The sequence below is a fragment of the Acromyrmex echinatior genome, chromosome 14, assembly GCF_024713525.1.
Source record: "Acromyrmex echinatior isolate Ae372 chromosome 14, ASM2471352v2, whole genome shotgun sequence".
NCBI lineage: Eukaryota > Metazoa > Arthropoda > Insecta > Hymenoptera > Formicidae > Acromyrmex > Acromyrmex echinatior.
Window position 1 is genome coordinate 1,382,395 of NC_141865.1, and position 14,680 is coordinate 1,397,074.

The window sequence follows — 14,680 nt, forward strand, 5'->3', positions numbered from 1 at the left end:
CTCTGTATATAGCGCATACATAGTATGTTTACTATAATCTCTTCAAATATTCACAAATATTTCTACAAATTTTTTCACGAGAGGTGATATGATTATTGTCACTCTGTATATCCGATATACAGATGTGACTACGTAACATATACATACGTCGATTTAACTTTCAAAAAAATAAATCAATTCAATATGGCAATTTTATTTTTATTAAGCAGGAGGAAAAGTTCGTCGCAAATTATAAACAGCAGTATTGGAATTAAGGAATGATAAACGTCATTCAAACTTTTCAAATCAGTAATCTATTTACAAATGATTTATCGTATATGTGTCACGTGACGATTAGTAATACTTTATTAATAATATTTTATTACTTGTACACTGAATTATGCGTAGGTATGATAAAGACCACGGAGATAGATGACGGAATAGAGAGGATTCGTCCCCCGTATATAGCACCAGTGAACATGTTTTGCAGTTCTCGCTTTAGCCTCCCACCGTCCTTATATCCATGTATATAAAACCAAGCTTACGCTTAAATCACATTTGTTTTAACGCTTAACAATGCTGCGCCGCTTATTTATATAATACGCCTTTTGGTTGAATTTTGTTTTAGCTGCCAGTGCAATAGCTTGTGTCGCTTAAAAGTTCCTACGCCAACCAATCAGTTCGCTTTTCGCTTTACTACATTGGATAACTCTGCTAACTCCTACTGCTGTATGTAAAAACGTGGTTAGTAAAAATTTGGTTATAGGTGATTTACTTCTGCCACGTTCTCATTTTTCTTTTTTCTTCCTTCTTTCTCATTCTATCATTGTTCCTCCCTCTCCATAACTTTCTTGTTTCCCTTCTCTCTGTTATTTATTCGTCTTTTTTCATGCTATATCGTCATGGATGTATACGTATATATAAAAGTCTTGTATGTACGTCTACGCTCCAAATATGAGCATTACGAATAAAATGCACATATATATACTGAAAAAATTCTTGATCATTCAGCGATATATATACTAATTCTAATGTATTTTATTACTATATTTACTACTATATTTTTAAGGGTCTACTGCGTGATATACTGTACATAACTAAATTAGATATAAAACAGAAGAGACACATAAAAATATTAAGAAAAAGAAAAGAAAGTTAAATGAAATGTAAATATAATGCAAATTATTGTACAATTATGGGGTAACAATTTGGGTATGTTATTTGGGTAGGCTGGTCGTGGCCGTGGAGTAGTGCCACGTGGCCGAATCGGTGGCCCGCAAGCCCGTGGGCCAGTCAGGGGGGGACGCAACCCCGCAGCTTCAGGGGCCCGTGGGGTCCAGCGGCTGGCCGCTCGTGGGGGGGTCCGCGCCAAGGGAAGTTTACCAGGTGAGGATGGTCTGTATCTCCACAATAAATCGTCTTTTACACTGTTTACATTTAATTCTTAATTACACAAGTCACATTCACTACATATGCCATATACATACACACAAGCACGCGCACATTTTACCATCGTTAATTATTACGATCTTTATGAGAGTTCGTATCAATACTGTTGTGTTCTTGTTCTTATTGTATGAAAATTCTAATGATGAAGTTACTAAGACATTATTTTTAAAGATTTTTTAAAAATACATGATATTAATAATTTAATAGGAAATAATTAATCGCTTAAATATTAGGAAGGGAGAAGGAGGGGGGAGAGAGAGAGAGAGAGAGAGAGAGAGAGAGAGAGAGAGAGAGAGAGAGAGATTAGAACTTTGCATTATTTTATTATGTCAATTTGATTTTGCGGATTAATATAAGCAATAAGCTTTTAATTTAAAATAATATAAATTATTTATAACGCGTTGAAACATGATATATAAATTATTTATAACGTGTTGAAATGATATATAGTTTTAGATGTAATTTATTTTTAATATTACAGCATAAGCTGTTAGTATTGCTTGATTGTAGCGCTATACTATTTGACAAAAAATTACTTTCTCGAATACCGGAACAAAACTAATTATTTTTTAATAGTTTTTTGGATATTGAAATTAAATTTTCCAAATTGTTCTATCACGCGACAATTTTGAGAAATCTGCAATTAAAGTTGCAAAGAAGTTATTTTCATGTATTTTGTTATATTATAACTATGATATCTGGCAAAGTTGGAAAAATTTTATTGCAATCAAAATTAAATATGTTATTAGAACTTTTAACCCTCAAAAGGATTTTTTAATGTCTGCTATGAATAATAAAATATGGGATCTATTGCGGAAAAGCTATGAATTAGATTATTGATGATTTACTAAATATTCGGATTACAAGTTGCCTGCATCAATTCTCTTGAAATTATTTTTCTTAAGTTGTTTTCAGTATTGTAGAAAACAGCACTTGATTTTGTCTATTGAATTACCGATTTTTATTGCCACTGATAGTTATGAGCAATTTATTTGATAGCAACAATTGCTCTTTTAAATTGATTATATAATAGATTATATAATATAACCACAGGGCATGACGAAAACAGTTTCTGCCTAAATCTTAATCCAATAAATTGTTAATAATCCAGCGGCATGTTAAATTATTATCGCAAAAAAGGCATATTCGATACGGTTCTGCAGATAGATAAGTTATATGTTTCATTTATTTAGACATAAACATCTTAAAAAACCGTATTATACTTTTATTTTGGACTTCTTGGCTCGCTTAAAAAAATTATTTTCTTAGACATAACTGAAGAATATTTTAATGCTATGTCTTCTATATGATTTCTTAAATTCAAGAAATTTAACTCGCTTTGTCCGTCTGATGATGATGCCACGTACTGTTCGACACTCCATTTTCGTTAAATTGATGGAAATGGGGACGAAATATTTTATAAAAATAATATTTTCCAAAGAAATGTAGTGGCTTTTATAACAACAGGTTATTGTTACAGCATTTGAACTCGTTTGCACAAACAACCTTTGTCCGCATAATGTTGTCTTTAAATTGTTTTAAACGAAATTACTATTGTCCAGGATATTAGTCATGCAACTCTTCTTCTAGAGCGGAAACGTAAAAAGTTTTTAAGTATGTATGGATATTATCGATCAAAAATTTAAATTCACCCCCAGATTGATGGGAAATACATAAATAAGTTTTTCATAATTAATTCTAATTTAACAACTTTATTTTTAAGAGAAAAAGTAATACCGTACGACATAAAATATAAACTAAATTATATTTTTTTTCATTTTTGACTCTTCAAAGTATCTTCCTTTAGACCGAACAGCAGCACATATATACATATATTCTTTCTATTAACTTTTTTAAAGTAGTAGCTGTAATTTGAGTCCAACACATTTGCCAAAATTTCCAGTTGATTTTAATTAGTTGGTCACATTTGTCGCACATTGTTCAACTCGTGCCATAATAATTCGATTGGGTTCAAGTCAGATAACTAAGTGGACTAATCCATGAATTTTAACTCATTTTATTTTTCTTTGTTTGCGAGGTATTTCTTACACAATTTTGACGTGTGCTTAGAATCGTCATTCTGCTAGAAAACAAAACCACGGCTCATTATTTTCTTTCCACATGAAAAGACGTTGTAAAGTATGGTGATATTGAATTTTATCCAGAATTTCCTTAATTTTTATGAGATCTCCAATTTTATCACCGATAAAACAGCCCTAAGCCATGATCCGTAATCATACGATCATCAACAATTCATCATGCGCTCACCTGGCGACGAATATACTGTTTGTGTTTTTCCTCCGAAAATATCAAATTTTGTCTGAGAACAATACTATTGATTTACTGACAATTTTTAGTCCATTGCAATCTCTTCATTTTATTTTGTAGCAGTGATTTTTTAGCGACTATACATTCTTTTAACCCGCAGTCGCGAAAGTGGCGTTTTACAGTCATCAAAGACATTGGTCTCTGACTAGTAGAATTCAGTTCTTCACGAATTTCCGACGCAGTTCGAGTTCACTGATGCTTACTTTCACGCAGATGAACTTGTTTTCTTTCTAATGTTACCCTAGGTCTCCCAGACCGATGGCTTTTATTTAATTCGATCTGTTGCTTCCTCTTCAGCGCATTCATAATTGCAATCTGGAAAACCTTGATCTTGGATGCTATTTTCCGCGTAGAATAATCTTCTCCGTGTAATGCTACGATAACAGCACGTCAATACTTAAATCTTGTTTTCGACTTATACTTTTACACTAAAAAACAAAAAAAATGTGTGTATTTATCTTTATAATGTCATGTTCTGTATTTTTCAGAAATATAAAATCCACTTTCATTTAATTATACTATAGTACAATTATGATTTTTAAATGAGACTTACCTCAGAATAAGAAAAAAAATGAACAAAGCTATTAACACACTTGCAGAATTTACAATAATAACGCCGTCCGAACACAGTTTCAAAGTAACTTAGACTCGAGATGAATGAATCAAATACGTATTAGATTTAAAAAGATCTTAAAAATAATAATTAATCTAATTTTATTGCTAAATATTATTGATTAGCATCACATTTCAAAATACACGAAAAAGTAATCAAAACATTTGGGGCTCAAAAAATACACTTCGAAAGAGTCTTTAAGACGAGTCTCCGGGATTACATTTGCACTAAGATACTTCTTATAGGATACTTCTTGGGCGTTTTCTTTTTACAAGAAATGCGAAAGTTTTATCGTTACTCATCGAACACTCTATATAAATATAATTATACCTAATCCAGTATACAATTATATGAGCTTATATAATACTGACTAACTCATATAATTATACATACTTCCCAATTGCTTAATACATCTTTTGATGAAACTGCATACTTATCTCTTACATATGATTATACATGTATAATAAGAGATGAACGGATATTTTATAATTATTTATAATTATATATAAATTTATATATAAATTATAATGGATTATATAAAAATACGTATGAAGCTATATATTGTGTATTTATATGAATATATATATATATATATATATATATATATATATATATATTGTATATACTTATATTGTTATGTATATTCATATAAATACACATTATAAGGAATTTATAGGTTTCCATTTATAAAATCACGACACTTTCGTGTACATAGCGGCATAAGTTACGTTCCAATTGCTGTAATTGTCGACACGACACATCCGTACTCAGCCCGAGAGCTATTAATCGATTATATAAGCTTGTGTTTTCTAATGATAATTACATGTTGCTAACCGCGGCAGTTATAAATAAGATTAGAAAACATCGAGTGACTGATATTTTTACTTTTTTTTCATTCAATACAGACAGAAAAAGCTATATTTTTAAACAGAGCGAAACCGTACACAACATATACATTCTGTTCTAATTGAATCGTGTACATGCTACATTTTGCGCATTCCTGATGTGTACGTTAATGTTAAGATGTATTAAGTAATTGGAAAGTATGTATAATTATATGAGTTAGTCAGTATTATATAAGCTCATATAATTGTATACTGGATTAGGTATAATTATATTTATACAGGGTGTTCGATGAGCAACGATAAAATTTTCGCACAAGAGCAGGATGGACTAAACTGAGAAGAAAAGTCCTCTACCATTTTATAATTTTTGCAATAGTAAACAAAATATTAATTACTAAAAACTGTCGAAAATTCTTGATCAATTTTTGTCTCTTGCAGTTTTTCTGTAAAGTTGATAATATTTGAATAAAAAATTATTGAAGATCAATTTTCGCCAATTTTTAGCAATTAATTTATTAACTAATATCTTATGAACTATTGCGAAAATTGTAAAATGATAGGGGACTTTTCTTCTCAGTTTAATCCATTCTGTCCCCGTGCGAAATATTTATCGTTACCTTGTATTAACACTGTATATGTATATTTGTATAATTTTATAATGATATTTGATTATGTATGAAAATTTTTTTACTGGATGTATGCAATGATTAACTTAACTGTGTTAATAACGCTAATACAAGGTAAAATAATACCATTATTCAATTTTGATTAGGACACGTGCCCAAAATCGATTTTGATCGGGATGATTAAAACTAAATTAAAACGACTGCTTAAAACCACATTGTCCGAATTCTTTCAAATCACAAGTTAATCAGCAAATGAAAAACCAGTCTTAAATTTAAGGGGGAATCCTTTTTTTTTTATTAAAAAAAATCGATTTTTTTACGGAATATTATAGTATTGTATGAAATGTTAAAAATATGTACAGCAAATTTCAAATCGAAATTCATAAAATTAGCGAAGTTATAAGCAATAGATTCGCGCCAATTCGATGCGCAAGTATAATTTAGCGCATTGAAACTTTAAATATGTTTTTTTCGAAACAGCTTTTTCACAACTGGTGTACGATATCTACGAAACTAATAGATCGATCATCTTCCGCTTTGAACTGTATGTTGAGGAAACATTCCTTTATTGTTCGATGAAAAAGAAAAACAATACATTATATATTTTTATTTTTATTCAAAAAATTCAGCCAATTTTTAGAGCGAAATCGATGATTTTTCTCAATTATCAATTTTTTTTTTGCTTATTCATCCAACGATAACTATAGAATATAAAATTAAACGCTATCAGATTTTTATATTTCAAATGACCGGGACGGAAGATATCTTGCATACCAGTGACGAAGATTCTTCGCACAACACCATGTTTGAGGAGAAATAATAGGCGTAATATTGGCCCAAATTTAATTTAAAAAAAAACTGTAATTACATTTGAATATAGTAAAACAATATTCTAAAATTCAAATGTATTGACTTTACACTTTGATAAAAAAAAAATTCCCCAAAAAATAGAATTCTCTTAAATGAACATAATTGAAAATTATTTAGAAAATCATCAGTGACTTGCAGCTTTTCCATAATAGATCCTATATTTAATGAGTATTATATTAATCATATCATTTTAATCATCGGTTAAAAATTCCTGTTGAGAATTGAAAGTTCTAACAACATATTTAATTTTGATTGCAATCAAATTTCTTCAACATATCACATGTCGTAGCTACAATGTGACAAAATATGTAAAAATAATTCCTTCTACAATTTTAACTGCAAATTTCTCAAAATTATAATATGATGGAGCAATTTAGAAAACAGTTTGGTATTCAGCGTCCAAAAATCTACAGAAAATGGTTTGTCTTTTTCTTGTTAAACAATGTTGTTATTGTATCTTGCCACGATAGTTCTCACAAATGTACATAAAGTTTTTACTTATATACATTTATACAACTATATTGTTGTAATAGTATTAATTATAATTTTATACACAATTTTGCATATAATATTTCATATAAATCATCCTAATTGCTATAAAGTATAAGTAGTATTTTCATCGCTAGAAAGCTCTCTTATTAGATATTCGCTTTTGCTTTTTAGTAAATTTTTGCTCTTCTTTAATATGCTGTTTTAATATGCATAAACAAATATTTGAATAAAATTATTTTCTGAATAATTTTTTTTACCGGAAATAGAAACTTCTTCCAACACACATCGATTTCTTTCCTACATTTATGTCCAAAAAGTATTCTGATGTTGAAATATATGTAACGTTGACATGCTTAAAACGTTTATCTCCTCACTTCCAAAATGCAAATGCAACCATTAAATATGATTAATTATTTTGAAAAGATAATTTGCATAATGAATCTAAAAGAATCTCTTAACAAACTTATAATTATTTTATTTGGAGAAACATTTAGTTACAATTTAATTCTGTTTTTACAGATTTGCTAATGATATTTTCAGTCGTTTGAGATTTTCAAAGTGCATACATGATAATTAATTTATCAAATGATCACATGTATGTTATGAATTGTTCATATAATATTCATCTTACAGTAAACCATCCAATCCTTCTCACCAAGGTATCCAAGTCCCATCCATTTGATAGTAATAAAACTGTAGGTTAGTGAATTTCTTTATGCTTATATCACATATTAATTGAAAGACTATAATTCTTGCAATTTTGTAAAGTCAATAGAATCAATTAAATAGATAAACTTCACTATTACTATTTCATACTATTATCACAGTATGTCCGTACATATTAACATTTTTACGAACACATCACATGTATTAACACAAGAACTCTCGAAATTTTCTTCATCTTCCTTTATGTAACATTTTACAAGCGTCATGCACAATGGTAAAAAGGAGTGTTTGTTAATTTAATATTAATACTTTAGACTTTCTTTCGCATAATTATCGATCTTATCATCTTAATATCTTACAGCAGGTAAACGAAAATTTGACGGGGGTCACCAGAACCAGGGGGAATCTAAGCGTCGCTTCCAGAGCAATTGGGGAAACCAGCCCCTTGCCCAACAACCACTGGGCAATGCATATGGATTGGCGAGTGTAAATGGTGGCAGTGGTGGTGGTGGCGGTGACATAGCTTTTGGAGGTAGAGCCGGCACACTCGGCGGTGTTTCCGGCGACGATCACGAATGGTATCAAGACTCTTACCAGTCGTGGAGCTAACTTCTGCAATCCTGTGAGTGATAAAAAAATATGCACGAACAAATGCATGATAAACGAAGTGAGAAACAAAAAACATAAAATATAAGGGAAAAAAATAAAATAAAATCAGACTGACGAAACGTTGAGAGAGGGGGGGAGGGGGAACTCGAGATGAAGGGAAGGAAAGAGATCATCCATTTGTATTATTATCGCTCTTAATCGAATTCAAATAATGTAAATGTTTTTTCATATTAATGATACGCAGCAACTGTATTCTGCGCCACCACCATCGCCCACTGTTATTGTGATTATGTACAGTGATGTGCCACTGAGACTAATTATTATATCGGAGTGTGACCACCCACCCACCCCGTACTATTATTATTATTATGATACTAATACTAATCTAAGTACCACTACTGCATTGTCACATTGTTTACTGCCAAGTGATGAAGATCAGCGATGTTGACATAGGGATTGTGATGGCTTGTATTAGTTAAGAGAACTCATGGAAGCCTGCGGTTTATTACGCGATGACTAGATGTTTTGAATCTATGTGACGAAGCATGTGTGTTAGATAGGACGAAATAAATAGCATGAGGGAGAAAAACGGAGAAGTTACAAACGAAAGATAGAAATTGAAAAGACGGAAGTTCACTTTGAAGAGATAGAAAATGTAGGTCGTGTAGACAAGCAGAAGACGCAGGGCGAGAATGCGATATTTAGTAAATATGCGAGAGAAAGAGAGAGAGAGAGAGAGCGAGCGAGAGAGAGAGAGAGGAAGAGAGAGAGAGAAAGAGAGAGAAATTGTTTTTAAACGGAATGTGTCTGTGTGTGTGTATTTGTGCGTGGAGCGCGCCAAGCGTGCCACAAGACCTTCTATTGTTGGTCTATAAATGTGTACAGTGAAACTATTATTATTAAGAGTCACACAGGCAAAGTTTTGTGAAAGTAGAGAGTATGAAACGAGTTGCAACGGTTCTGCGAATGTCTCCTAAATTAGGTTTTGGTTACAGTCATGCCAGGGTTCTATTGGATAAGAAAAAGGAAAATGGAAAAAAAGAGTATTGCTCACAATCGAGAGAAAACCCACTTGTACAGTAAATTTTTCAATGACAGTATCCAAGTAGCAAGGCAAACTCGGATCTAAATTATAATATATTTATTTGTTAATGTGTTTCTTTTTTTTATATTTAAAAAATCAATCGTTGAAAACAAATATCTAAAGTGAATCTATTCCCTTTGAAAGGGAAATAAAAAAGAGTGTATTGTTTCTTCTAAATTTTATGTAAAAAGTAAATTTGTTTCTTGTATTCTTTTATAAAAAAAAAGAAAGGAAGAGAAGTTTTTAAAGATGACTGACTATGAATTTGATAATGATAGTCACAGATTGAAGTAGAATGTAAAATGTAATGTTTACAAATGCATGAAACACATACAGCACACATTTTGAGTGTTGACTTGTTGTTATTGTTAGTCTGTTAGTTAATTAGTAAGAGTTGTAAGTGCGGGCTGTAGTTGGTCCCTGTCCCTGGAGCCCAGACACCCCCTGTTCTGGATGATTATTTGAAAAAGGGGAGAAAAAAAGAAAACATATGCAAATCATTTGTATTTTACACGCACCCCCGGAATATGAAGACAAATACGGTATAAAAATAAAAAAAAAGAGAAAACGGATATTGTAATAACGGAATAGCATATCAGACTTCTGTTTGTTATAACATACCAAATGAGACGACACACACATACATATATACATACACACAACTTCACACTTATCCCGTTCATATACCTACGCATGCGCGCGCACATTCACACTCACTCATTCCATTATTACATACATATACACGCGCACATACGCGCACATGCATACATACGTACGCTCGCATGCACGTGGATACGTATGACACTTGACATATAATAATGGTTATATGTTAGCCTCTCGGATTGGATTTGGTACAATAATAGAATTGATGGATGATATATGTAATAAGATGTTGAGAGTGTTTAACATCGAACGAGTATGCCACAGATTGACTAACCAGATATACAAAAGATCGCATATACATCCTATCATAATATGATATTACCATGTATGATTTATAGATTCACATTGCACTCTTTCCTCACACACACACACACACACACACACACACACACACACACACACACACACAAAATACACACAACACAATGTGAAAAATGCGAAACGATAGACGCACCAATGGACGAAATGTTGGAATGACGATAGATTATTCGCCCGACCTCGTGTTTTACGAGCATTTTGTTAATTTTTATTCATGTTTTTACTTAAGTCTAATTCTTCTTCGTCATCGATACTGTTTTACTGATAACGATGAATTAACCACATCTAGTAATAACACGCGATTAGACGAAAGAAAAATTCCTCTTTCTTATACACATGTCTTGTCCCCAGTAATTGCGATCATTGTTTCTAAAAACGAAAAAAAAAGAAAAGGAAAGGAAAATTCGAGCGAATTGCGAAATCGCGGTTTGCATTCGCTATCTATCTATTTTTCATTCCTTTCGTGTCCCCTTCTCCCTTTCCACTATCCCTGATTATTCGCCTACCATATTTTATATCTATCTACCTACTCTTACCTACACATCCTATTTATAAAAGCATAATATCGAGGATATAATAATATTAATATTAACAATATGATAAGGATGATATTGCTAATCATAATTGAGTGGGTTTTTGTGACACATGATAATATTCCAATATAAAAGAAAAAATTCTGGTTTTTTCCGTGCAAAAAAATGTAATTAATAAAAGGAAATAATAAGAGTATGATAAAGGAATAAAGGCAAAAAAAGATAATGAAAAAAGCAAGAGGATATGTTATATATATTACACATGTATACACACACACACATGCATAGATGCAGAGATACGATTAAAGAGAGAGTTCGGCTTGCGGGGGCAAGGAAGCATAACTTGGCTAAAGCGGAGACAGTTCACGGTGACGAGATTCTTAGACTGATCTAGGTACTAGCGTTTATCGATAATACCACCGGCTCCGCCCTGGTTAAAAAGGCGCCCCAAAAGTATCACTATCGTATTCCTTTCCCATTTTTACTCTTATCATCTTCCTACCCACTTCCTACCCTTCCTATCTCGTTTCCGCTCTGTCTCTCCCTGATTTCCTTATTCCTCTTTTGTACTCTGATAATCGGTGTGGCAGCTGGGGTGCCTGGGGTGGTTATCGGTTGCATTTTAGGATAATGCACCACACATACACACACACTGTGGCTGGCGATGCCGTAGCCGCGCGCGTGCGCGCTTTTCTTTTTTTTGCCCGGCCAATGCCCCGATTAAACAATGATGAGAATATTCGCAGCACATCATGTTCTTTCTTTGAGAAAATCATTCACATCATTCGGGGTTTATATCGTGATTAGCCACCTCTCACGTGTCAGGCGGATATTGTGTGATCCATGGGCCGAAATGTTGCGAACATTAGTTCAAAGTGGCCCAAGAACCACGTGTTTTTTTAATTATATATATAAATATATTATATATTATATTCCTACGAATATGCATTTTTGTGACGTGATGTTATTTAGCACTAATTAACGAGAAAGAAGGAAATCATATAATAAACGAAAGATTCAATAAGGAAAACATCGCCTCCAAATCCCCAAAAAGGAAAACAAAATATATATATATACACACATATATATATGTATATATATATATATATGTATGTATATATATATGTTATTACTTTTTTGCGCTACATGTCAGCTCCGCGGCTGTAAACAGATATGTAAACTTTTTACCAAATTTTGCCAAATTTATATCATCGCTAATTGTATTTTGCGTTTTTTATCGGATTCTGTAATTATTCACCTCCTCTAGCAATCGTTCGCTTTTTAATTCCCGCAATTTTTATTTCTCCAAGTTGCCCCTAATTTTAGTGTAAAACGTAGTTAAACATAATGATTAATAATGAATTTAAAGACGAATGTTATAACATGGTTCCTTTTTTCGGGCTAGGAGCTTGATTTAAAGTGTCAAAGATTTTTGTGTATGACCAGATGTATTCTACATGTCTCAATAAACAGTTGTATGTGAATTACCTTTCTTAAATAATCGCTGTACTTTATTTCGTAATCCCACATCGATTTTTCATCCTTTGAGTGCAGTTATTTTATACATATGTATGGATACATATACATATATATATATATATATATATATATATATATATATATATAATATGTGCTATGTTTTATCGCTTTAAAACACTTGTAAAAATGAGCAAAAAATGTCTTCCTCCCTTTAGTCAGTAAATGGCAGGTAAAGTGAGCCTAAATTTGGACAGAAACACATGGTTTAACAGCTATTAAAATGAATAAAATATACGCTTTTACATATAAAATTTCAAGATAAGTGGATATGTAGTTTCTGCCCATTTTTAGGATTTTCATAAGTATGAGACAAGTCGTTTTCACAATTAAACAAATAACGTGAAGAATAGAGATCGAACTAGGATTTGAAGTGTGATCAAAATCAGATTTCTGAATTGGTATTGGTGGTGCTCGATAGATGGCGTTCGAATCACAAATCTCATATACGCACACATAACCTAAGAAGAGAGATGTTATTCTTTGACATCACGCTCTGACGATAACAGAAAAACGTAAATTCATATAAATTGTCATTAAAATTGCATGAAGAATGGAGCATTCTTTATGTAAAATTGATATAACTTACCATGCAAACTGCGAGAACGGTATCATGGAACAAAAGCGACATCTCGATCGAACTAATTCAGATGACCACTTTTGAACACGCTTTTATGACCTCGTCCATATAAATTCGGTCTCTTTAGTCTCTATCCTCCATGACAAATAACGAAATATGCAGCACAAATGTCGTCAAAACATCACTTTTCCACGTCTATAAGTTCAGTCATTTATCGTGGCGAAGCGCTATAATGCACACACACAAACATGAACCCATATGTATATGTGCTCGATTTCGGCGTGCCAAAAGCATATGAAAATAATAAATGGGCTCGTGTGTGTGGCTACCAGTTTCGCCAGGTCGCCGTCTGATTCTATGTCGCTGGTTGAGTAATCAGGAACTTTAACAGTCAAAGCTAGATCTTTAATACTTAAATAATTCAATCTGAATTACTATATACTGTATATATGTACATACATATATACAGCCATGTGCAAAAGTATTAGACACTTACAATTTTCTCACATTTTACGAAAAGTTAAATATCTCGGTGAAAAGAAATCTCAGAGAGGTTTTCGACCACGCATTTTATAAAGCATAAAGATGGGGCTTTAAATCTTTTGTCTAAATTTTGTTTATAAATGACATAAAATTGAAAAATGATATCTGCAATATTTTTTGTCTAATTTCAAAGCGCTACAATTCAATAAAACAGCAAATAAAAAGCATTCATGGAACTCATTGAGCATTTATGGAATGAGGTGAAAAGAAGATTAAGAAATACAGTTATTATTTAGATTTACTTTCGAAATAAACGTTGAAACGAAATATTAATGAAATATAGCAATCAATAGACGCAAAATGTTATTTCGAAGTTAGTCAATTTAATGTCTTGAGCTATAATAAAAGCAAAAGGCAGATCAACTTCTTATTAAAACTGTGAATTATTCAATTTATAACTATTAAATGTACCGTTCGAATACTTTTGTGAACTATTTATGGTGCGTGTTTACAATAAATGTATTATAAAAACTGTATGCATTGTTAAATTATTTTGTAATATCACTTATATAACCTTAAAACCTTCTCTATCCCTTGTATATACTTGTGTAATCTTAAGATCTATCCCTTGTATACATATATACCATTTTAAACGCTTCAATTTAATAAACATATTTTGAATGTTAAAAATGTTCAAATACTTTTGTGTATGAGTTTGTATATTTTATCTTTCACATTTTAACCATTAATTGATTTGATTAAAAATGAAAATGCGGTGCATGCGTATTTCATATTTATGTAGTAATTAATATATTTAGTGATATTTTACAGTATTGAAAATCCTACATGTAAAATATTTTTTATTCATTTATATTCGTCATACATTTTGTTAAAATGTCATTAAAATGAATACAACACAGAAGCAAAAGGAAATAATGCTTCAATGAATGAAATTGCCTCCTGGGAATTTAAAAATAAAAATTATGTAGAAAGTGTTTTAAAAAAA

At 31.5% G+C, this 14,680-nt stretch overlaps 1 protein-coding gene and 1 long non-coding RNA gene across 13 annotated transcripts in view; one reads left to right on the forward strand and one right to left on the reverse strand.

Moving 5' to 3' along the window:
- Positions 1-12,576, forward strand: part of Syp (synaptotagmin binding cytoplasmic RNA interacting protein) — a 44,721-nt gene extending 32,145 nt beyond the window's left edge. For 6 of the 11 annotated variants that reach the window (XM_087413456.1, XM_087413455.1, XM_011053663.2 and 3 more), the window contains 2 exons: positions 1,209-1,374; positions 8,230-12,576. In XM_087413456.1, coding sequence (XP_087269582.1) covers positions 1,209-1,374; positions 8,230-8,477 — 414 coding nt within the window. In that variant the 3' untranslated portion in view covers positions 8,478-12,576. The remainder of the gene's footprint in view (positions 1-1,208; positions 1,375-8,229) is intronic. The other 5 variants (XM_011053664.2, XM_011053665.2, XM_011053666.2 and 2 more) reach the window with 5 other exon arrangements.
- On the reverse strand, positions 2,652-3,858 carry LOC147907311 (uncharacterized). Of its 2 annotated transcripts, none has more exons than XR_015547430.1 (2): positions 3,697-3,858; positions 2,652-3,508 (listed from the first exon to the last, which is right to left on the reverse strand). It is a non-coding gene; the product is annotated as an uncharacterized LOC147907311 (long non-coding RNA). The 2 variants fall into 2 exon arrangements; XR_015547429.1 differs by having other exon boundaries at positions 2,652-3,511.
- Positions 12,577-14,680: the final 2,104 nt, after the last annotated feature.